The sequence below is a fragment of the Nomascus leucogenys genome, chromosome 6 (assembly GCF_006542625.1).
Source record: "Nomascus leucogenys isolate Asia chromosome 6, Asia_NLE_v1, whole genome shotgun sequence".
Lineage (NCBI taxonomy): Eukaryota > Metazoa > Chordata > Mammalia > Primates > Hylobatidae > Nomascus > Nomascus leucogenys.
In genome coordinates, this window is record NC_044386.1 from 68999609 (window position 1) to 69024473 (window position 24865).

General features: G+C 43.9%; 1 protein-coding gene across 3 annotated transcripts in view; it reads right to left on the reverse strand.

Annotated features, from left to right (window-relative positions):
• TRPM1 (transient receptor potential cation channel subfamily M member 1) overlaps nucleotides 1-24865 on the reverse strand; it is a 159051-nt gene that overhangs the window by 34337 nt on the left and 99849 nt on the right. For all 3 annotated transcript variants that reach the window (XM_003280312.2, XM_003280314.3, XM_003280313.3), the window contains 10 exons: nucleotides 16080-16253; nucleotides 15045-15179; nucleotides 13547-13597; nucleotides 12773-12913; nucleotides 11894-11923; nucleotides 7635-7927; nucleotides 5804-6032; nucleotides 2723-2845; nucleotides 2390-2521; nucleotides 233-361 (listed from right to left, as the gene is read on the reverse strand). In XM_003280312.2, the coding sequence (XP_003280360.1) occupies nucleotides 233-361; nucleotides 2390-2521; nucleotides 2723-2845; nucleotides 5804-6032; nucleotides 7635-7927; nucleotides 11894-11923; nucleotides 12773-12913; nucleotides 13547-13597; nucleotides 15045-15179; nucleotides 16080-16253 (1437 nt within the window). The remainder of the gene's footprint in view (nucleotides 1-232; nucleotides 362-2389; nucleotides 2522-2722; nucleotides 2846-5803; nucleotides 6033-7634; nucleotides 7928-11893; nucleotides 11924-12772; nucleotides 12914-13546; nucleotides 13598-15044; nucleotides 15180-16079; nucleotides 16254-24865) is intronic.

The following is a 24865-nucleotide window of genomic DNA, read 5'->3' on the forward strand; positions in this document are numbered from 1 at the left end:
TTTTTTATTTTTAGCAGAGGCAGTGTTTCACCATGTTGGCCAGGCTGGTTTCAAATTCCTGACCTCAAGTGATCCACCTGCCTCGGCCTCCCAGAGTGCTGGGATTACAGGCATGAGCCCCTGCGCCTGGCCCAACATGCATAATTTGCATGAAACGTTTTTTCAGTAAGGAGCCATATCTGCATTTGCAGTCAGCAGTTAGTGGGCTGGGGCAGGCCTTTGGAGTAGCCACCTCTCGTATCTTCTCTAACGCCAGGCTCACGATGTAGGAGATGACGATCCACTCCTGGAGGGACGGCCAGCCATCCATCCGCACCAGGATGACGTAGTTAAACAGCAGCAGGTAGCCCAAGTATGATATCTGAAAGAAAGACAAGCTGTTAGCCATGTTTGGGGGAATCACATTGCAATCAAATTTTGAAACCTGTTTTCTTTCACGTTGACACATCTAAAAGAATCTTTGTTTCCAACTGGACTAACTCATTGAGAGGGAACCTTCACTGCACCTCACCAGTGCAGACAGAAGACCTGGAGGCAGGACGGGAGGCATTTTATACTTCAGCACGATACGGGCCCTGACTTTTCATTTTCTACATAGAGACATATTTGTTGGTGCTGTCATCCTCATGGGGAAACTATGAAGTTGCAAACATTATGATAATGGCAAACTTTTAATAGTTTGCTGGAGTGTCTTCTACATTCCTGGAAACTGGAAAATGTTACTTACTCCTCCCTGCCTCACAAATTTCCTTCCTGATTCTTTCCACAACTGGGAAGTTAGATGAGAGGACATGTGGATGAGTTGCCCACTCAGACACACGAGCTGACCCTAGAGTCCCCTCAGTTAGTGGTGGCATGTCCGGGATTTGCTGTGGCCACAGCAGGGCCCCTATCTCTGTGGCAGGGAAAGAGGCAGAGCTGCAGGTGGCAGTGGGTGAGGCAAAAGCGGGGAGTTAAGGGGTTGGGGGAGGACGTCTGAAGTGGATCACCTGTCCCCGGTGATTCACCATGACGCCAAGGAAACTTAAGCTTCTGGGTCCCTCACTGGCACAGGCCCCTTTGGAAGGCTTGAGGGAGGGGTGCTAAAAGTTGAGTATTTGTAACTGGGCAGTTTTTTTTTTTTTTTTTTTTTCAAGATCCTGCCTCCCAATCCTATAAGCTTTACCAGGAGAGAGGCAGGCCCCCCAGATCCACTATCCACTCTTCGAAGAAAGATTAGAGCCATGTTCTCAGACTTTAGACGGCATCGTAATCCCTGGAAAGCTGTACAATGTGTGATGACTCCACCCTCCACCCGATCCAGAGGGTCTGGGGCAAGGCCCAAGGCTGAGAGGCCTCGATGGCTTCCTGACCCCATCTCCGGCAGCAGCTTCTATGGCTGGGCTCTCCTGCAGGCTAGGTGCACCCCAGGCCCTCAGATGGTTCTAACCAGAATCGATGGGCAGCAGTGACTTCGACTGTATCATCAATCTTGGCTGCCACAAGGTTGGGTGTCCAGGCCCACAGCTGACCCTTGAGGTGGGCCCCCACACAGAACTTTGCTCTGCCCCCAGCCCACCCTCATTCATCGCCCAGACCACAGCCAGGGATCCAGCTCCTCATGTCCCATACCCTGCTCCCACCTCATCACCAGTGCAACCACAGTACCGAGGCCTGCCTGGCGCGGGCTGTGGCTTGATGCTTGGGATTTCATGAGAAGTCTCTCTCCTCCCGACTGACATGGTTGCAGAAGCCACAGTGTGCCTGGCCACCCCCGCTGGGACCACCTGCAGCTTGGCCATTTCCCCCAGAGGAGCTCTGATCTGCCCCTCTGCCTCCTCTCCTGTTCTTGTTAGCAGAGAGCCACACTCTGGGGGCTGTGTAGACCCGAGCCTCAGAGAGGGCTGGAGGATGGCTTGCCAGCCAAGCGGGTCAGTTTGGTGAGCACTTCAGAATGAGACGCCTTGATTTGTTTCCCTATTCCAAGAGTTTACCATCTGGATTTAGCCATACCCTTGTAATGACTCCACCAATTTCATGAAAAATGGAATCTGTGAATTTGCTCTTTAAATCACTAGTCATCTCTGTTCATTTAAAAATAAAATTATAGTTCCCTAAGTTTGTATTGCTAAAGGCATCAAAAGAGTTCATCTTAAGCAAATAGCATGTGACTATTTTGCCTTATGAGATGGTGTATTTGGGACTAGGATGGCCATATATCAATATATGACAGGATATCGAGATCCAATGTTAGCCAGAGATCTCAATTAGTCCCAGTTTTGTTTTCATAATTCATTTTAATTCAGTGAATTTTTAGATACTTTTTTAAGCCCTTGAAATTTTTCTTGATTCCAACATATCAAAGCATTCAAAATATGCTGAATGTCAAATGTTCAGGAGGAAGCCTTACTGTGTAAAACCAGAACTTGACAATGGGCGCGTTATAGAATTCACAGATCTTTGTTCCGATGGGAATACTTCTCTGTTTTTTGTGCTCGTTCTCCTCATCCCCCTTTCTTGAGCCAGCATCTGCATTTGCATCCTGGAAAACAGAGCACGGCACATGACAGGCAGGTGGCTAAATGGGAAATGCAAGGCACTCCAGCACACAGGCACCATTAGAAAAACACAATTCCAAAAATACCTTTAACCAGTGAGATTTCTCAATCCGTGGTACAAGAAATCTCAACAATTTTGAAAACAAGATTACACTGATACTCTTAGGGTCAAGTGTGTCACTGACCGTATTCTCCTCTTCTTTTTCTTTGCCATCCTCGTTTTCCTTGGATGTTTGATATGAGAAATCATCATATGTGCGAAATTCCAAAAACAAGATGGTGGGGGGTAGAAGAATCCCCATGATAACCTACGGGACATAAATTGATTTTTAAAGCTGTGGCAATTCTAGAAAAATGTCCCAGAATATTTAAAATTTTTAAACTATGACCTTCAACATTATTCAATAACCTAGGAGCCCTGGAATGTTAGACCTGGTCTGATGTTCTGTGACATGTTCTTGGTAAATTAGTAGACTTGCAGGCGGTAAAACAATTAAAGAACATATACTAAATTTTTTAGATGAATGGCAAACAGCACTGTTGGTGATCCTAACTTTAAAAAGAAAAGTCCTGGCTGGCATGGTAGCTCACACCTGTAATCCCAGCACTTTTGGGTGGCCAAGGTTGGTGGCTCATATGAGGCCAGGAGTTTGAGACCAGCCTGGCCAACATGGTGAAACCCCATCTCTACTAAACTACAAAAATTAACTGGGCATGGTGGTGCACATCTGTAATACCAGCTACTTGGAAGGCTGAGGCACAAGAATCACTTGAACCCAGGAGGCGAAGCTTGCAGTGAGGTGAGATCGCGCCACTGCACTCCAGCCTGGGTGACAGAGCAAGACCCTGTCTCAAAAAAAAAAAAAAAAAAAAGTCCTTACATGAAATTTCAAGGAAGGCAAATCTTTAAATTACAATAGAATAATATAAATGAAATATAATACCTCTAGTGAAGTAGGCCAAAAGTATTCTATATAGAAATAACTTTGATATAAATGAGATTATGTCAACTAAGAGTTGAAAGGCTAATGTAACTCACAAAAGAAGGACTATCATGGGCTCAGCCTAGACAGCAAAAGGATGCCCGGATGCCCAGGCTCATAGATAGAAAATGTGCTTCCCTTTTTTTTTTTTTTTTTTTTTTTTTTTTGAGAAAAGGTCTTGCTCAGTTATCTGGGTTGGAGTGCAGTGGCACAATCATGGCTAGCTGCATTCTTGATCTTCTGGGCTCAAGTGATTTTCCCACCTCAGTCTCCTGAGTAGCTGGGACTACAGGTGTGCACCACCATACCTGGCTAATTTTTTTTTTTTTTTTTTTTTTTTTTTTGAGGTGGAGTCTCACTCTGTCGCCCAGGCTGGAGTGCAGTGGCACGATCTCAGCTCACTGCAAGTTCCACCTCCCGGGTTCATGCCATTCTCCTGCCTCAGACTCCTGAGTAGCTGGGACTACAGGTGCATGTCACCATGCCCAGCTAATTTTTTGTATTTTTAGTAGAGATGGGGCTTCACTGTGTTAGCCAGGATGGTCTCAATCTCCCGACCTCGTGATCCGCCCTCCTCGGCCTCAAGAAATGCTGGGATTACAGGAGTGAGCCACCGCGCCCAGCCTACCTGGCTAATTTTTAAAAATTTTTTTGGTAGAGATGGGGTCTCACTATGTTGCCCAGGCTGGCCCTGTACTCCTGGGCTCCAGTGATCCTCCTGCCTTGGCTTCCCAAAGTGTTTGGATCACAGGCGTGAGCCCCCACACCCGGCTGCATTTCCCTTTTTGTCAGTGCTTTTCCACACTCTACCAATGGCTGAAGATCGTTTTAAACTTTAGTTTGAATCATAACTGAACTTTAACTTTTGTGTGCACTTCATTGTTTTTCCTGAAATGTATGGATTCACCTTCTATTTTCTTGTAAGGATTATAAACTGTTTTGTTTCCCTAACCTGTATTCCTGATGCTTTGTGGCTTCTTAGTCCTTCCGTCTATTTATCAGAGTTATTTCTATTCTCCTTGAGTACTTTCTTTTTGGATCCCACAACTCCTTGGCCTCATTTAATCTAACTGCCTTTCTCTTGGCTGCACTGCTTTTGTATGGCAATTTATAAAACTTGGGGCCTGTTTCTTGCACTCCACACCATGTTTTTTCATTGTAATTTTTACCTTTTTTTTTTTTTTTTTTTTTTGCTTGGACTACCCGCCAAGCTAATTCTTCTGCATGGGAGGTTGAAGGTGCATAGTTTGAGTCTTTGCCTGTCTTAAACAGATATTCTTTTCTCATGCTTTTGAATAGTTGGCCTGGGTAGAAAATATTCCAGGCTCCAAATGCTTTTCCTTCAGAACTGTGAAGGCCTTACTCCACTGCTGCCTTCTGGGTTTCAGTGTTGTTGATGAAAATTCTGATGCCAATTTGATGTTCATCCAAATGTAGGCGATCTACTTTAGTTTCCTTAAAACCTTGAAGAGCTCTTTATTCTTGGAATTCTGAAAACTTTTTATTAATATCCTAAGTTATGTATAACATCAGCTTAGCATATAACATAGAATTAGACAGTTAAGCATAACATTCCTATTTCTAAGAAACAAAGTGCCCTCTATTTGCCAGAACCATATACTACACAGTATAACTTGTATAGTCTTTTCTTTATCCTCGTGGAGATCTCTAAAATAGATATAGTACTGCCATTAGATTGCTAGGTTATCTGCAGATTAGAATCTCTTCTCAAGATAACCTAGTAGTTAACGGCAGTAAACCCCAGAGCTAGGGTTTGATTGCAATATAATTTTTCCCCCACTATATCTTTTTCAAACCCTTTCGTAGCTTCCTATTTTCTTGTAATTTTCTCCCATGTCGTGAAAACATCACTAGTTAAAACAATATACAATTTCAGAGTTATAAGGGAATCTAGAAATAGAGTTCCAGTCCCTCCTTTAATGGTGGGTAGACGACCCAACCAGGGTGCGTGTGCATACTGAGTTATGGGGAGCTCCATTAGGAGACTCTGACTGTGGCAGGGGTTTGTGCAGCCTGGTGGGCTGGTCAGGTGGAGCTCTGGAGTTAGAGCACCTCCCATGCTGACCAGCTAAGATCCTAGGCATGTCACTTCATCTCAAAGCTTCAGGTTCCTCATCTATAAGACAATGATTGTCATGGCGTCTCCCTCAGGGGGTTGCTCGAAGGAATAAATGAAATAAGCCACAGAAAGTGCTCAGCCAGCCTGGCAGAGAGTCACTTGTCACTGTCACCCTGGCCCGCCTCGCAGCACGTTGCACGCACCTTCAGGCCGGGGTTCTTCCGCATCCGCAGCCTTCCCATCCACATGTCGGTCAGCAGCATCTGGCTGCAGGTGTGAGCGATGAAGTCCCGGTGTTTGGCTGCCACAGCCAGTTTGAGGCAGGTCGAGTTGCTCCAGTTTTTCAGCTCATAGGTCAGGAGTTTCATGGCGATCTGCTCGTCGTGCTTATAGGACTGATCTAATAACTCCAAAGCAAGCTGGCCGAAGTCTCTGGGGGGAAAGAGAAGGGACCAGGGTGAAGCCACAGTGGCTGCAAGCTCTTTCTTAGACAGGCGTATCCACAAGGACTTAGGGAACCACGGGACACAGAATCCTTCACTGGAGGGGCTCTGAGGTTCTCTGCAAGCAAGAAGCTCCAGGGATGTGTCCCCAAAGGGGGACGGCCAGGGACAGCGGCTGGGAGCTCAGTCAGGAGTGGGGCTGACTGCTACTGCTGCAAATGGAGCTGTAGGTTGAGACCACATCTGCCCCTCAGGCCCCAGGGACATAGAGACGAGAAGACAAAGTCCCTTCCCTCAAGTTGTGCACAGATCAGGGAGGCAGATAGAAAAGACAGCAAAAGTGACTTCAAATGCAACACCTGTGGAGTTGGAGGCCACAGTAGCTGGGCTGCTGGTGGTGGTAGTGGGGGGGAGGTGGACACTGAAAGGGGTCACAGGAGGGCTGGTGGGTGCCGGCTAGGTTCTTAGTTGATCTGGGTGCTGGTGGTGCCGGCATGTCCCACCTGTGGACTGTCACCAGCTGGACATTTCAGATGCATGCCTTTCTCTGCGCATGTAACACTTCACCATCACAGTGATTACAGAGAAGCCAATATTCTCAGTGCTATGACAGGGATGAGGCATAGTTGTCATAGGGCCCAGGCCAGAGGGTGCCTAATGACTGATGGGAGCAGTGATAGAAGTTGGGGGGCATGGAGAAGGTGGCACAAGCTGAATTTTGAGCATAAAGCTTACTGCCTTCCCCACATGACCCAGATTCAAATATTTGGCAATAACCATAAACGTTCCAAGTTCCTTCAACTTTATTTATTTATTTATTTTTGAGATGGAGTCTCACTCTATCACCCAGGCTAGAGTGCAGTGGAGTGATCTCGGCTCACTGCAAGCTCCACCTCCTGGGTTCACGCCATTCTCCTGCCTCAGCCTCCTGAGTAGCTGGGACTACAGGTGCCCGCCACCACGCCCGGCTAAATTTTTATATTTTTAGTAGAGATGGGGTTTCACTGTGTTAGCCAGGAAGGTCTCGATCTCCTGATCTTGTGATCCACCCTCCTCGGCCTCCCAAAGTGCTGGGATTACAGGCGTGAGCCACTGCGCCCAGACAGGAGAACCAATTTTACCAGAGCCTCACCTGCTGGTTTGATCAGAGCCTGACTGACCTAGGGGAAGCACACCCAACTCCAGCCCCCTCTAGCCATCCTGTCCCACCTAAGCATGGAGGAAAATCAGAAACAACCTGTGAAGGTCACAGTCCAGGGCACAGGCTCATTAACGTATTCCTCGTTAGTTTGTGTTTCCCTATGGAAATTAATTTCACCATCCTTGCATTAAAATTGTGTTTCAAGGAAAGGAAAAAAATTGTGTTTCAATCTTGATGCAAAGAGAAGGCAGTACACGAAAACAACGAGAGTCCAAAAACATCTCTGAGAGACAGAAAGAAAAATGCTGACATGACAGACAAAGTCATTTATGAACAAGCTTTAACCACCATTGTCCTTAAGTGAGAAGTACATTGTCCACCCCTCCCTGCAGAGACAAGTACTCAGGATGGTCGTCTCTCCTGGCCTTTAAATCCCCGCTAGACACTAACTTGGAATTGTTATCCAAGTCCTGGGAGATGTCATCCACCAGATCACTCTCGGAGGACTCGTGGGCCATGGCCTTGTAGAGCTTGCAGGCCACCAGGGCCTTGGCCATGCTCTCTTCCCCTCGCTGCCAGAGGAACACCGCCATTTTCTGGCGTTTCATCAGCACGGCCCACACCATCAGCTCGTGGAAGGGGTACTGGAACCGACTCACGGCAGGGTCGTCCACATCAATGTCGATCTCTTCCTCCTTTTTCTTCTTTTTCTTTTTCTTCCCTTTAGCTGGAGGCTCATCATCCTGAGGGGAGAAACATGGATTTCATGGTTTTGCCATAAAAGTATGCAACTAAGAGTTCCAGAACTCCTGGAGAAAGGGAACCCTTTCTGTCTGAGGTAATAAAGAGACTTCTGAAGTACATCTTACATTTCCACTCCATATATGAATTCTTTTGAAAAGATGCACAAGTTTATTAGATAAGTAAACTATATAAAACCAAATGAACTGAGAAGGCATACTACTGTTTGGATAACTTGCACCCCTGGGTCAGCAGTTTTACTTAGAAGCCTTTAACTGAGGAGATGCTGCAAAACTAAAAAAAAAAGCAAAACCTCCCCCAAACTAAACACAAATAACATCATGGAAGAGGGAAAGTCTACAGTTTATTTCCTCAGGGAAGTCTTCCAATGTAGCAAAAATAACACTCGTTTGCCAGACGAAGCTGGACCAGAAATTAACAGGAAAACATGCAAAAGGGGCTAGAGAAAAATGTTTTAGGTTTCCCTCCAGTGTTTTAAGAAAGCAAACATTCCTCTTTGAGTGAGCACTGTCCTTTTCCCCATATGGTGCAAAAGGGAAGGCCAACATTTCCCATTTCCTAAAGGGGTTATGAGAACTGTTCTGCGAATGGATCAGGATTCATAAGAAAGGCAGATCGTGATTGGGAAAACTGGCATGAAATATGTGGGTCTCAGACTATTCCAGGCTAATACTTTAGTATTCAATGGAATAACAGAAACAGATGTTTGTTCTTTTGCAAACAGCGTTCCCATCAATTATCTTCTTTTATTCTTACAAGGACTCTGAGAGGTTGTGAATTCCTTCCATTCCCTCAGATTAGGAAGTTGTGGCTCAATCTGAATAACTCAGCCACATTCACACAGTTGGAGTGGTCTGGAGCATGGGGGGTTATGGGGAGCACCCTGGCTCTCCAATTCCTATCTCAAGTTGTTCACTACTGACCCCATTTTTTTCTTTTTTTTTTGAGACGAAGTCTCACTCTGTCGCCCAGGCTGGAGTGCAGTGGCACGATCTCAGCTCACTGCAAGCTCCGCCTCCCAGGTTCACGCCATTCTCCTGCCTCACCTCCGGAGTAGCAGGGACTACAGGTGCCCGCCACCACGCCCGGCTAATTTTTTGTATTTTTAGTAGAGACGGGGTTTCACCGTGTTAGCCAGGATGGTCTCGATCTCCTGACCTTGTGATCCTCCCGCCTCGGCCTCCCAAAGTGCTGGGATTATAGGCGTGAGCAGCCACGCCCAGCCACAACTGACCCAATTTTTATAATAGCATAATGAGCTGTGATAACATTTTAATGGAAAATATAGTATCTTGACTCCAATTTAAATATCTTTGGTCTAATTTTCTAATTTTGTCACAGTGAAGCTACAGTCGCAGTGATGTAGGAAAGGTTCGTCTACACAGGTTAAAAATGAACATTGTAGAAATGTTAAGATAAACATAGATTTTCAAGAATATATAAAATAAAATAGAAATTAACTAATGACTAATGAAATGTTATAAAACAGAAGTCCTTTTAAGCCTACCTTTCAATAACACATAATATTATTAAGATATTAATTGCATGTAAATTATCTTTAAAAACTGTCAGAGAGAGAATATGAGAAACAAAGAGTTAATTTTCCTAAAATGCAAAGGCCTGCCAAGAATCAATGAGGAAAAGGGAAAGAAACCAATAAAATAACAAAGGATCTGAACTGGGAGTATAAGGAGAAATTGACATATTACTATAGTTAAGTAAGTAACACACCTTACTTAGCAATGAATTTGAAAAAAATTACAGGATATTTCTATACAAGGAATAAAATCTGAAATTAGTAACAGTAGTATGACAACAACAACAGTCTGTATCTGGGAAATTTGAAATACACTTCTAAATAACTCTTGGATTGAAAAGGAAATAATAAATGCCTTAGAAAAAACAACAATGAAGTTTCTACTTATCCAAACCTGTAGAATACCATGAAACAATGCTCAGAACAATTTATACCTTCAATGCATTTATAGGAATACAGTCAAGATGGAAAATGAGTGAATTTTCCTTTCAAACTGAGTTAGCACAAACAATACAATAACAGTAGGGAAAGTATATGGACGAAACGAATACAAATAAAAGCAGACATTAATAAAATAGAAACAGAAAAAGAAAGTTGCTTGATAAAGCAAAAATACCAATAAAATATGTAGGAAAGAAAGCTTAAGAAAATAAGAGAGGAGATATAAATTTTGTTAAAAAATGGCACAAGAAGCTGGGCATGGTGGCTCGTGCCTGTAATTCCAGCACTTTGGGAGGCCAAGATGGGGGGATCACCTGAGAATCTGAGATCAGGAGTTTGAGACCAGCCTGACCAATATGGTGAAGCCCCATCTCTACTAAAAATACAAAAATTAGCCTGGTGTGGTGGCATGCACCTGCAGTCCCAGCTACTCGGGAGGCTGAGACAGGAGAATTGCTTCAACCTGGGAGGCTAAGGTTGCAGTGAGCCGAGATTGCACCATTGCACTCCAGCCTGGGTGACAGAGTGAGACTCCTACTCAAAAAAAAAAAAAAAAAAAAAAAAAATGGCACAAGAAATGACACACAACTGAAGATACTGAGGAGACTGACAAAAACTAGAATACTGTGTAAAAGTTTATTCCAGGGAACTTGAAATTCTAGATGAAATAAATCATTTTAGGAAACTATAAATGACCAAAGTTGACTCTAGAAAACAAAAAGCCTGAAATGTACTTATATTTATAATGGCTATTATGAGGTAGTATTATGAAATACACACTTCTAAGAAATAGGACTGGACCTGGAAATTTTACAAGTGAGTCCACCAAACCTTCATGGAATAAATAAACCCTGACATGGAGAGTTTGAGAGAACAGGAGATCACGGAAATCTCATAACCCTTCCAGGAGCACCGTGTTAAAGGTCAGTCTTAATTGTCAACACAGAATGAAAGCCGTCTACACTGAATCCATGAAGAATCAGGATGCTGTTTAGCTAATAAATTTATCTGAAAACAACGTTTCCAAGAGTCAATCCTAATATTCCACAATATGGCATTTCTTCCATTCATTTAAATATTTTTAGGTCTGGGACATTGTTCTTACAATTGCTAGTAAAGGTAATTTCTGGTACTTTTGTCCTATTGTGAGGGAACTTTAGTTGATTTTCCTGGATTTTCTAACTCCCCCCCAATTTTTTTGCTGATAATAATTTCTCCCTTTCTTGGGTATTCTTTTTTAGCATTTATTTTTCCTTGTGGTTCAATTTCCAGAACACTTTTGGAGACTAGTGAAAGATGCCAATAGGTAAGAATTATAAAACAGTAGATGATGCCAACAATATTGGGCATGCTTGTCTTGTTCTTGATTTTCATGGACATGACTTCAGGGATGCACTGCTCATCATATGTTTCCCTTGCTCTAAGATATACATGTATTTTAATCATTTCAAGAAAGTATTTTATCATTCTATTTTGAGAAAACTATCTTTTTTGACAAAGTAACAAAGTTCAACATGTTTTACATGTGTTTCAAATTCTTCTTTAGCACCTGCTGAGAGATGGTCATTGATATGATGCAATATATTAAAGACTAACATTGCATTATATTTGCATTCTTGGAGAACTCTACTTTGATTTAGGACTGTGAAAATAGTCTATTGAATTCCTTTTTGTGTTATTTTTGGTTTTTTATTTATGGTTTTTGCATACATAAGTGGTGTTACTCTCTAGTTTTTTTGTTTGCTTAATCTTTGCTTTTGAAACTGTGGTTTTGTTAGTTCTAGAAATGAATTGTGCAGCTTTTACCCCCATTAAAGAAAATGTATATATGGTCCTTTTACATAATTTGACTAAGACATCTAGGTAAATTTTGGTGAGTAGTATCATATATTCACAAATACAGAACTTAAAAGGACTATGTATATTTGACCAAGATATTATAAAACTGTTGAAAACAAGTTCTACTTACTTCCATTCCCAGAAGTTTAAGAGCTTTAGGCTGTGTGGTAAAAGAGGAAGAAAAAAATCAATTTACTTAGACAACTAATGTTAGTAGCACATTAGCAGTATTGTTGATAGTGGACATACGAATTGATTAAAAAGCACTTTGTATCATTAACAATTAATGATAATATCCGAGGAAAAGAAGTGCTTTAATATGGAAACTCTTCTGTCAGCAGAAGTTAATTGAGAAGAAAGCTCGGCAGACACATGGCCCTCATTCCAGATAGAAACCGAGAAGTTCCCTAACAGACTTGCAGAGAGCTGTGGGGCTGTAAGGCGGGTGTGAGGGGAGGGCATCATGAAAGATCAGACATTTGAGTTGGACTTTTGATAAGGGTGGGAAAGGCACTGATAGTGGGGAAAGACGTGGCAGATACACGTCTTTGATTTGATCACAGGATTTGATTTTGGTGCAGGTACGTGGTCTCCCATGTGGGTGAGGGCCAGCCGGTGGAGGGCCTTGGCTGCTGTGATAATGAGTTTGGATATGATTCTCCAGGCAGTGAGGAGCTCTGGGAGGTTTGAAGCAGGGAATGCAGGCATGTCCCTTGCTTTGGAAGATGATGGCAGTTACAGTGGTGGGATGGTAGAAGAGGCTGGAGCGGGCAGACAGTAGCCCTGAAGCCCAGGAGGAAGCAAATGCAATGGGTGGGCGGGGCGGCCCGAGCTCAGGGCAGCTGGAGAATGCTGTGGCTCTGGCCTGAGAGCACTGTAGGAGGCAGGACAGCTGTGCTGGGGACAGGGCGAAGGGCCTGGCTCTGAACCGGCCAAGTTGCTGAAAAGCAAGCGAGGAACCACATGGCACTCGCGAACCACAGAACGCTACACAGGCACTGAGTTCTACCCTCTTTGGTCCAAACAAGTTGTTGTAAAGAGTCCGAAAGTTTTTCCGAGTGTAGTTGCAGCGGTAGGCTCCTCCCATGAGGTACTCCAGCACGAGCCCGATGTCTATGAGGCTGATGTGGTAATCAGGCGGAAGGTTGCTCTGTAAAAGAAGTCTGGTCTCAGGCCCTGTGAGAATGCGTTCGCAGTGTGGACTTCACACGCCTCGGGGGTAAGTGGCCGTCCTGGCCCCCACTTGGGAGTTCATGTAACAGGTGGGTGGGTGGGGGATTAAGCAATATTCAGGCTGGGGAAAGCATCTATCCCTTGATAACAAGGCGGCAGAAAGGGCCAAGAACAGCACTGCAATCAACAGGACACAGAATGACTTGAGGAACCTCCTGCCGGTGCTTCTGGAAAGAGCCACAGGCAGTGGGTGAGAGATCTCAAAGAAGGGACAGAACGAGAGGCTTCATGGACAGACAGCGGGGCTCAGGTCAGCAGCCAGGCCACCCCCTTCCCCAACCCCACCCAGTGGCCACCCTGGCCTTGCGCTGGCGTCAACCCGTAATCCAGCTGTCACTGAGAGTGTCCCTATCATGGATTAGGATGAACATACAACTTAAAAAAGATTATCCTTTGCTTTCTTAGTTTTAAATAGACTCTTTATGAAAGAAGGAATTCAATATCTCCTGTGCCTGAAATAATAATACATTTTGAAAATTTAAAACTTGCTCTTAAGAAATGTTTTTGTGAAAGATGCCAATAGGTAAGAATTATAAAACAGTAGACTGACCTTTTTCACATCCCTCACCAGCAGATGAAGTGTGTTTGGTGGACCCAGTCTCTGAAAGAGAAGCATTCATGTGTGTTAAATATGTTTTTCTTGGCTAGGCGTGGTGGCTCACGCCTGTAGTCCCAGCACTTTGGGAGGCCAAGGCGGGCAGATCACTTGAGGTCAGTAGTTTGAGGCCAGCCTGGCCAACATGGTGAAACCCCATCTCTACTAAAAATACAAAAATTAGCTGGGCATGGTGGTGGGCACCTGTAATCCCAGCTACTAGGGAGGCTGAGGTTGGAGGATCACTTGAACTGGGGAGGCAGAGGCTACAGTGAGCTGAGATTGCACCACTATACTCCAGCCTAGGTGATAGAGTGAGACCTCATCTAAGCATAAATAAATAAATAAATAAATAAATAAATAAATAAATAAATAAGTTTTCTTCTTGAACTCTCCCAGCAAAATCCTGCCCTACTCTATATAATTAATGAATTGTGAGAGCTGGAGTGTAACCCACACCAGCCTTTTCTTTTACAAAACAGAGCTGGTCAAGTTTAGAAAGTATTCAACACATTTCAAAAGTTGTGAAACACTTTCTGTTGCATTTTTTTAAAGAGTATCTTAAGGTGCACAATATAGTGTTAATAATTCATCAAGTTGGCCAGAATCAGTGGCTCACACCTATTATCCCAGCATTTTGGGAGGCCGAGGGAGGTGGATCACTTGAGGCTAGGAGTTCGAGACCAACCTGGGCAACATGTCGAAACCCTGTCTCTACAAAAATTAGAAAAATTAGCTGGGTGTGGTGGTGTGCACCTGTAGTCCCAGATACTCAGGAGGCTGGGATGGGAGGATGGCTTGAGCCTAGGAGGTTGAGGAGGTTGAGGCTGCAGTGAGCTGAGATCATGTCACTGCACCCCAGCCTGGTCAACAAGACAGACTCTGTCTCAGAACAACAACAACAAAAATTCACCAAGTTTTAGCAAGCAGCTGCTGAGGATCATTTCTGCTACTTAAAATCTTACAATAGGGAAGGAAATGTAAATTCTCAAAACTTATATTGTAATAATATAAGCCAAGGGAATTTCATTCAAACCCTTCCAGCAGAGCTCCTGGGTGTGAAACTTAGCTCTATGTTTTCCCCCAAAGCCTCATCAAATGTGAGGGTCCCAAGGAACAATTGACTTCTCACCTTTGGTGACATTTCACTCTGCTAATGGCTTGGGGAGCTAGATTCCCTCTTTGTAGCAACAAGTACTCAGACACCACCCTTAAATTCGGGACAAGAGTTAATACTGCTGGAGAAAGGAGTGACTGGCGAGGCATGGCAGGAAGTGGTGAGAATGTGAACACAGACTGTGGCCCGCAGCAGGAAAGAAGTACCGCCTGCCATTAAATACGGACCTCCCAGCTGAAGGAGGTCAGATGAGCACATTTATGCACAATATGCACCAGTGACAAACACATTTAGGTGGCTGCCTCCCCTTTCCTTCCCTTTTTCTAGAGCACTCACTGTGTTATAAAGCTCCTCCAGCCTTGGAATGGTCAGAAAGTGTTGCATGTTCACTCCGTTTTCAATCAGGAGCTTCACAAAGTCAACGCGATCTAAGACTAAAGCATCCAGCATGGCTTGCTCCAAAGCATTCACCTGCAGGGACCAAGGGCCGGGAGCCCATGAGTGGCCTCTCAGAGACACCGGGGAGGGGGGCGACTGGAAACACAGAGGAAAGGGTATTCCGAACGCCAGATTCCAGAGCACTCCAGCATGGTACTCTTTGCTCTTTATCTTGGGTAAACACTCCCCATCTCCCCTCTCCTTTCTTCTCAGTTTGGCCTCTACATGTTCCATCCATGTTTGTAAATTATGTTTTCCTTTTAAAAATAGATTGAAGAGGATTCAAAATCTCAGCCCTCCTGGCATTGGCCTGCCCAGTCTCCACCATTTGTTTCCTTGACTGAGATGTTCTGCCAGGCGGAGCTGCATGGGCAGGCAGCATGATCAGGGTGCCGTATGGGTGAGTGACTGTGATGAGGGCACGCACACGTCACCGCAGAGGCCTGGTCCCCTGTCTTGCCTGTGTCCTGGTGGCAGCAAGACCAAGAACTGCCGTGCAATGTGTGGCTCAAGCCTCCCCACCTAAACTGCTGTTACCCCACACACCCAATCATGGGCTCTGTCTGTCAAAAAAGGGCTTTTTGCACGAATTGCATTTATTTGGTGACAACTGATTTGTCTGCTGTATATTCATGTATCAAGCATTGGCAGGTCTGCCAGGCACAGAACGATTGCTGAGCAGGGTGACTCAGGGCCCCTCTCTGGGTGGCATCATTCCCCCCAAAGCAGGAACGTTTGGTGTTTTGGACAACCGACAGGCTCATCGCAGCGAATGTGCTGTTGTAGTTTGAAATGCTGACACTACCTAGTCAAGCCTTTACCTGTCCCTCCTGGGATCAGCGCCCTGGGTGGGGCTGAAGCAAGGACAAGAACCATCCCTTCCCCTGGGGAAGGGTGGTGCCAAGCTCGTGATCTCTGTGACCTTCCACATACCCAGTTCAGCAGCTCTATCTTCCGGGGATCAGTTTCTTCCTCCACGTCCTCTTTCACTTTCCCTTTCTTCTTGCCTTTCCCTTTTCCTCTTCCTCCCTTGGTGGTGGCTGTGGGTGGCTTCTTCTCCTTCTCCGTGGCTTTGCTGTCCGTTGGGGGTGCCAGGCTACCCAGGGGCTGCAGTCCACAGCAATCAGAGTTGGGAAATGGCATTAAGGCTCTCTCTTGTCCCCAAACCAGCTCATTGACCCTCCCACCTCTGTACGTGCACACATGCACACAATGTACATGTGCACACCCACACAGTGCACACATATGCCCACACATATGTACACGTGCACACGGACTCCATCCCATACACCTACACACTCAGTCGTCACAGGCCTGGCTGTCTGAAGAAGGCTCTGATACTGGGAACCACTGTTACTCATGTGCACAAACACACACTTGACTTGATGCAGCGGCTTTGCATACTTAAAGTGGCTGACATTTTGATCGACGTGTGCTTTTGCACGGAGGAAAGGATGCTGAAAGGATAGTTCAAAGGCACCAAAGACATGTGCCCATAGTTGTTTAATGATGGGAAAAAGTGATTGTGAAGGGGGTGCGAGACAATGGATAGAACTGAGGATGCCTGCCTGGATATAAACGTAAACTGGAGCTTATCGGCGGGTAAAGAAGCTCTCCGCATATCACTGAAATGCATGCAATGCGGTGACAGACTCATTCATCAAGGGGAGTGTGTGCTCTACTCCAGAGAACACGAGGGAGAGCAGAAGTAGGCCTGGCCCCGTGGCCTTGTCTCCTGGTCTGGTGGAGAATGTGGGAATGTGTCCTGATGCAGACACAGAGCCAGCACCTAAACAACCGGACCCTCCAGCTGGCGTCCTCATTTGCCAGACCCACGTGCTCCTCCTACCAAATGCTCCTGGTGGGTTGCCTACCTGAGGAGCCTCCAATTCCTCTCTTCCCATCTCTCCTGCACGCACCCTGCTGCTTCTTCTGTCTGTCCTGGGCTGTGGGTTTGGTTGCTGAGAACTGTGCTGGTGCCTGCCTCATGGGCATTTCATGCTGGGTTCTCAGCACATCTGACTCCACTGCCTGCTTCCTCCTAGAGTCTCTTCCCTTGGCTTCTTGGGCATCACAAGCTCCCAGCTTTCCTCTTCCTTGTCTGGCCACTGCATCTCAGTGCAGCTTTAAATGTCAAAGTTCCTCTGGGCTCTGTCCTTAGCCTTCTTCCTTTCCACTCTACTCTCTTCCTTGACGACCTCACTGACCCCCACACCACCAGTCACCACTGATTGGCACACAACTTCTCCTTTCTGGCTGCGGCCCACCTCTCTCCCCAGAGCTCCTGTTGCCTGCTCAGCATCCTGCTTGCATGTCTCAAAGACATGCAGCTCCTTATGTCCCAAACCACTCTCAGGACCTCCCCTCCAACCCAGTCCTCTTCCAGGGTCCCTTATCTCAGGGATGGCACCACAGTTTGCAAGTTGTGCAAACCAGAGAACTGGGGAGCATTGTGACATCTCAGTCCCTCCAGTGCCCTCAATGATTCATCCACCCCTATGTGCAGCCATGTTTAATGCTAAATTTTGCTTCCTTCTGATTCTTGCCTTCTTCTCTGCCTTTGCTCTAGTCCAAGGCCTGAATTATTTCAAAGGCCTATTAACAGGACTCTGCACACCTGCCATGGCACCCACCCAATGCATTTTCCACAGTAAGTCCAGAGTGACCTTTAAATATAAAAATGGAACCAAATAACTCTCCTGCTTAAAACCCTTAAGTAGGGCTGAGGCAGAGATTATGTCAGGGGGGTGTGCATTTATATAGTTCCTGGTCAACATACAAATATGGATGAAAAAGTGTCTTGGCTGACTCCTCATGCAGATAAAACCATTATGGTCCTGAGTGACAGCGTGACACTGCATCCAACAAATGGTGCTGGGAAAACTGGATAACCACATGCAAAAGACTGGAGTTGGACCCTTACCTTACACCATATACAAATATTAACTCAAAATGGATCAAAGACCTGAACATAAAATCGAAAACTACTAATATAAAATGCGGCTGGGCACAGTAGTTCACGTCTGCAATCCCAGCACTTTGGGAGGCCAAGGCAGATGGATCACCTGAGGCCAGGAATTTTCTTCTAAGGGCAAAAGTATCACTATATTGGATTTGGGAATTCAGTTCTTGAATATGACACCAAAGGCACAGGCACAAAGGGAAAAATTATTAATAACAAATCTGATGGACTTCATGAAAATTTAAAAGTTTTATGCAGCAAAAGATACCATTAACAGAGTAAAGACAGCCACAGAATAAGATAATATATTTGTACATCATATATATGATGAGGGGTTCATAGCCAGAATATATAGAGAACTCCTAAAATTCAACAACAAGAAAACCCAACCTGATTCAAAAATGGGCAAGAGACTTGAATAGACATTTCTGCAAAGAAGATACACAAATGGCCAATAGACACACACAAAGACGCTCAATATCACTAATCATTAGGGAAATACAAATCAAAACCATCTGAGATATTACCTCAGACCCATTAAGATGGCTATTATCTTTTTTTTTTCCTTTTATTTGAGACGGAGTTTTGCTCTTGTTGCCCAGGCTGGAGTGCAGTGGCATGATCTTGGCTCACTGCAACCTCTGCCTCCTGGGTTCAAGCGATTCTCCTACCTCAGCCTCATCAGTAGCTGGGACTACAGGTGTGTGCCACCACTCCCAGCTCATTTTTTTTTTTTCATATTTTTAGTAGAGACGGAGTTTCGCCACGTTGGCCAGGCTGGTCTCCAATTCCTGACCTCAGGTGATCCACCTGCCTCGGCCTCCCAAAGTGCTGGGATTACAGGTATAAGCCACTGTGCCTGGCCAAGATGGCCATTATCTAAACAACAGAAAATGACAAATGTTTGTGAAATGAGGACAAACTGGAACCCTGTGCACTGTGGGTGGAAATGTAAAATGGTGCAACTGCTATGGGAGGAGTTTGGTGATTCTTCAAAAAATTAAAAATAGGATTACCATGTGATCCAGTGATTTCACTTCTTGGCATACCCAAAAGAACTGAAAGCAAGTCTCAAAGAAGTATTTGTACACCTACATTCATAGCAGCATTATATTATTCTAAAGCATGGGAGCAACCTAAGTGTCCACTGATGGATGCTTGGATAAGCAAAATGTGGTCTATCCATATAATGGAATATTATTCAGCCTTAAAAGGAAGGAAATTCTGACACATGCTACAACACGGATGAACCTTGAGACATTGTTCTGAGTGAAATAAGCCAGTCACAAAAGGACAAATACTACATGATTCCACTTATAGGAGGTACTGACAGTAGACATATTCATGACAACAGAAAGTAGAATGGTGGTTGCCAGTCACAGGGGAGGGCAGGATGGGGAATTATTGTTTGATGGGCATAGAGTTCAATTTTGAAGATAAAAAAGCTCTTGAGATGAATGTTGGTGATGATTTTCCTTCAAAAATTGTTAGTCCAAAGTTTTTATGATTCAATATAAATAAATAAATTGCCTTTTGTTACTTGTATACATCAAACATCTCTCCTTTTCTCTCTCTTCATTATGTTTTTTCTTTGTTTGTTTATTTGTTTGTTTTTTGAGATGGAGTTTTGTTCTGTCACCCAGGCTGGAGTGCAGTGGCATGATCTCAGCTCACTGCAACCTCCGGCTCCCAGGTTCAAGCAATTCTCCTGCCTCAGCCTCCTGAGTAGCTGGGATTACAGGCGTGCAACATCACACCCAGGTAATTTTTGTATTTTTAGTAGAGACAGGGTTTCACCATGTTGGGCAGGCTTGTCTCAAACTCCTGACCTCAGGTGATCCACCCCTCTCAGCCTTCCAAAGTGCTGGAATTACAGGAGTGAGCCACTGTGCCCGGCCTCTTCATTATATTTAAAAGCATGTTTTAAGAAGAATTTTTTTTTGCAAAGCTTTTACTTTAATTAATTATTTTAATTAGCAAATGACAAATTGTATATATTTATGGTATACGTGATGCTTAAATATATGTATACATTGTGGAATGATGAAATGAAGGTAATTAACATATCCATCACCTCACATACTTATCATTTTTGTGATGAGAACATTTAAAATCTACTCTTTCAGCAATTTTCAAGTGCACTATACATTATTATTAATTATAGTCACTATGTTGTACAGTAGGTCTCCAGAATTTATTCTTCTTAACTGAGACTTTGCACTTTTAAACCAAAATCTCCCAATCCCTCACATCCTAGCTTCTGATAACCACATCATACTCTCATGCAGCTTTTATTTTTTGCATTCAATAACAGAAAATATAGATAGAAGAATTTTGACTAGTAATATATAGCAAATCAGACCTAAGATTGATTTACTGTGTTGGAATTCTTGTGTCCTCCCTACCACAAGTTTTCTACTATATGAAGAATTCTAGATAGACTATAGATTCACAGGCACATTGTTTCTTGAGTGCTTCAACTATTAAAAGAAGATTTTGGAGACCTTATATCCCACTGTAGGGAGACAGAGAAGGACTTTTGGCTCCAGGTTGCAGCCTGAGCATGTGTTTCCTGTCTTCCCTCCCTCCCCAAATACTATTTAAATGACAGCAGAGGAGTATGAAAAAGAAAAATCTATTTCAGGGAGAAGAGGCAGGCCAGAGAGTTTTTAACAAATTTCTGGAAGCATTGAAGGACCAGTTAAAACTATGGAGAGAAAGCCAAAACCCGAAATGTGTAATGTGGAGGTTGCTGTTGAGGTGAGACCAGATTTTCCAAGATACAAAGAAGAGGGCATGTGGTGGGCAGAAGGCATGGTGACTGGAAGATGGTCTACAGAGCAGGAGGCCACTCATCCCCTCCCGGTCTCCAGGCTGCCACTGTGGTGGGTGCAGAGCAAGCAAATGCATTCCTGGGCTTCACTCCCAGTAAAAACTGGGAGGATGTCTGCTAAAGAACAGGGAGGCCCAGAGCCCATCAGCCCTCTCCAGTCGGCACTCAGCAAAGCAGAGAGCTTCAGGCGACACTCTGCTTCCTAAGCAGGGAATTCCTGGGCAGTCCTCCCAGGGAGGAGAAAAACCTGTTGGCAAAATGGGTTTCCATACTAATTAAGCAGTTCTATCCCTCATTCTGTAGTGTGATGGACAGCCAAGGCTCTAGAGCATTTGAGAAAATCAACAGGGTAACAGAAAAACCCAAAATGAACAAAGAGAACAGCTGACCAGGGAGAAAATAGAGATAATCTAGGGAACAGAAGATAACTTCAAAAAATCTAATTCATATCCTTAGATATTGCATCTGTGAGATGAAAATAGGCTAATAAGAAAATTAAATTGTTAAGGAACAAAAACACTTTCTTAAATATAAAAAGTATGAGTGCCTAAACCTTTAAAAATTGTATAAAAGCTAAAGAAAAAGCTGGGATTTCCAAAAACATACAGCAAAATGATAGAGAAATAAAAAAGTGAAAATGGAGGGTCAATCTGGGAGAAGGGGACCAGTAGTTGCTTGACTAATAGAAAGTCCAGACGAAGGGAAAGAGATAATAAAGAAAGAAATACTCAAAGAAGAGACAGAAGAACATTTCACAGAGCTGATTCAGGTCTTCAGCATAAAGGGACCTTTGAAAGCCAGAAGAATTAAATGTCTACATGTGTGAAGATATGGCTGCTTGAGTTTGTATTCTCTATACACTTCTATTTTCATTTGCTTGAAATAGAAGATACATCCTTGTGAAATTTTCAAGCACTGAAAAAGCAAAGAGCAGAGAGAAAACAATGGTTCATCTATAATTGAATGAAAATCATAGAACAATCTTGAGCCTCATGTGAGGCAGACTTTTCAGACATGTAAAGACACAGAATGATAATTGCTGTGGTTTGAAAGTGTCCCCCAAAGTTCTTGTGTTGGAATCTGAATCCCCAGTGCAACATTGCTGAGAGATGGGTCCTTTAAAATTGTTAGGTTATGAAATTCTGCTCTCATGAATGGGTTAATGCTTTTATAGAGGGAGAGGGTTCATGATCTTGAGAGGAGATTTGTTTTAAGAGTTCAGCCCTCTTTCGCTGTCTCTTGCTCTTACCCTTTCACCTCCCACCATGGGATGATGTAGCAAGAAGGCCCTGACAAGATACCAGCCCCTTGATCTTGGACTTTCCAGTTCCTAGAACTGTAAGAAATAAATCTCTGTTCTTTATCGATTACCCCATCTGTGGTATTCTGTTACAGAAACACAACACAGACTCAGACAGTAATCCTCCCACATGCTTTTATGTAAAAGTTACTTGAAGATATACTCCAGCAAAATGAAAAAGGAATCTCAAAGGGAGGAAGACATGGGGTCTAGGAGGCAATGGCCAGTCTCAGAGTGCAAGCAAGGGATGTCTGATGTAGACAACTGTACAGCAGGCATTGAGAGCATCCACGGAAGATGGGGGTAGGAACTCATGGGGCTTTGAAAGATTCTTCAAGAAGAAATGGGACAGTAACAATTAAGAGAATAAATATGGCTGCAACCATAAAAAAGAACAAGATTATGTCCTTTGCAGGGACATGGATGGAGATGGAGGCCATTATCCTTAGCAAACTAAGGCAGGAACAGAAAACCAAATGCTGCATATTCTCATAAGTGGGAGCTAAATGATGAGAACACATGGACACATAGAGGGGAATAACAGACACTGGGGCCTTTTGGAGGGAGGAGAGTGGGAGGAGGGAGAGGGTCAGGAAAAACAACTAGTGGGTACTAGGCTTAATAACTGGGTGATGAAATAATCTGTACAACAAACCCCCATGACACAAGTTTATCTACATAACAAACCTGCACTTGTACCCCTGAACTTAAAGTACAAAGTATATATTAAATAGAAATGATGTATATGCAAATAAAAGTACAAAATGGCATTTTAAGGTAATATCTGTATGGCTTCATCTTGGAAAGAGTGCAATAATTTTGCCCTAGCTCCCCACAAGGTAGCCTTTGCTGCAGCCATGCTTGATATATCCACGTTGCTGACAAGAGCCTTGATATGGTTTGGCTTTGTGTCCCACCCAAATCTCATCTCCAGTTGTAATCCCCAGGTGTCAAGGGTGGGGCCTGATGTGAAGTGACTGGATCATGAGGGCGGTTTCCCCCATGCTGTTCTCATGATAGTGGAAGAGTTCTTATGAGAATTGATGGTTTTAAAAATGTTTGGCAGCCCCTTGTGCTCTTTTCTCTCTCTCAGGGGCTGCCATGTAAGACGTGCCTTTGCTTTTCCTTCGCCCTCTGCCATGATTGTAAGTGTCCTGGGGTCTCCCCAGCCATTTGGAGCTGTGAGTCAATTAAACCTCCTTTCTTTACAAATTACCCAGTCTCAGAAGACGCTACTCTTTATAGCAGTGTGAAAACGGACTAGTATAAGCCTCAACATTAGCAGTGGCAAGCGTACATAGGCATGTACCAAACTTTACATCTATTTGTTTGGAACCAAACTAAAGATACAATAAAAATACTTAAAAAAAAAAAGAATAGATACAGCAATGACATCAAGGCAAATGTTTAGAAGAAGAAAGAGAATCAATTAGAAGTGTGGAGAAAAGCAAATATCTATTCAAATAAATCATGGTCCAAATATGAAGGAAATTAAAATGTCACCTAATTTTAAATAGTTGGTGAATGATGGAAACCTTGATGCCTGTCATATTTTCCTTTGTGTGAGCCAGATAAATGACCCAGGACTACCTTTCCTTCTCTTTGACTTCAATCCTACTATGCAGTTCAGCAGTGAACAATCTCCATGTAATCACAACAATGTCAAAGCTGCTGGTTTCTCCATTTTTTTTAGAATCAACATAGAGACTAAGTACAAAAACTGAATGATGATTAGAGAGTAACATGTAAGCAGGACCTCAATAATAATTAAAGAATGATATGTACACGTTCACCATGTCAAGCACCTCGTAAAATGTGGGGCTGATTGAATTAGGAAGATGGAACTTGTCAGGAGAGGAAGGAGGAGTATAGAGTGAATTTCCTCATTTAACAAAATGGGAGTCTGAAGTGGACAAAACAAGTAGATGGTTCCACGTACTCTTTACCATCATAAAGGTGACCAACATAAGAATTAAACAGGGCTGGGTGTAGTGACTCATGCCTGTAATCCCAGCACTTTGGGAGGCCAAGGCAGGCAGGTCACTTGAGGTCAGGAGTTTGAGACCAGCCTGGCCAACATGGTGAAACCCTGTCTCCACTAAAAATGCAAAAATAATTTAGCTGGGTGTGGTGGGTGCCTGTAGTCCCAGCTACTTGGGAGGCTGAGGCAGGAGAATCGCTCAAATCCAGGATGCAGAGGCTGTAGTGAGCTGAGATCACACCACTGCACTCTAGCCTGGGCAACAGAGTGAGACTCCATTTCAAAAAAGGAAAAATAGAATTAAACAGGCAACTATCAAATCCAGGAGCAACAGGGGCAGTGGAAGCAGAGTGAGCAATTCACTTCCTTCTATTACCAAGTGGAGAATTGATGGATCCATCTACACGTGATCAATCAATAAAGAGTGATAAAAAGTGTTATGGCAATGTGTGGAAGCAACTTCCAGGAGACCTAAACACAGAGGCAGTTAAATGCTTTGGGAGGCAATTAAATGCTTTGGGAGACCTAAACACAGAGGCAGTTAAGTAAAATGCATTTGTGCAGCAATATGCCAGGGATGTTTTGAGAAACAGTTTTGCATTGTTTTTTGTTTTATGTTTTAGAGATGGGATCTCACTTTCTC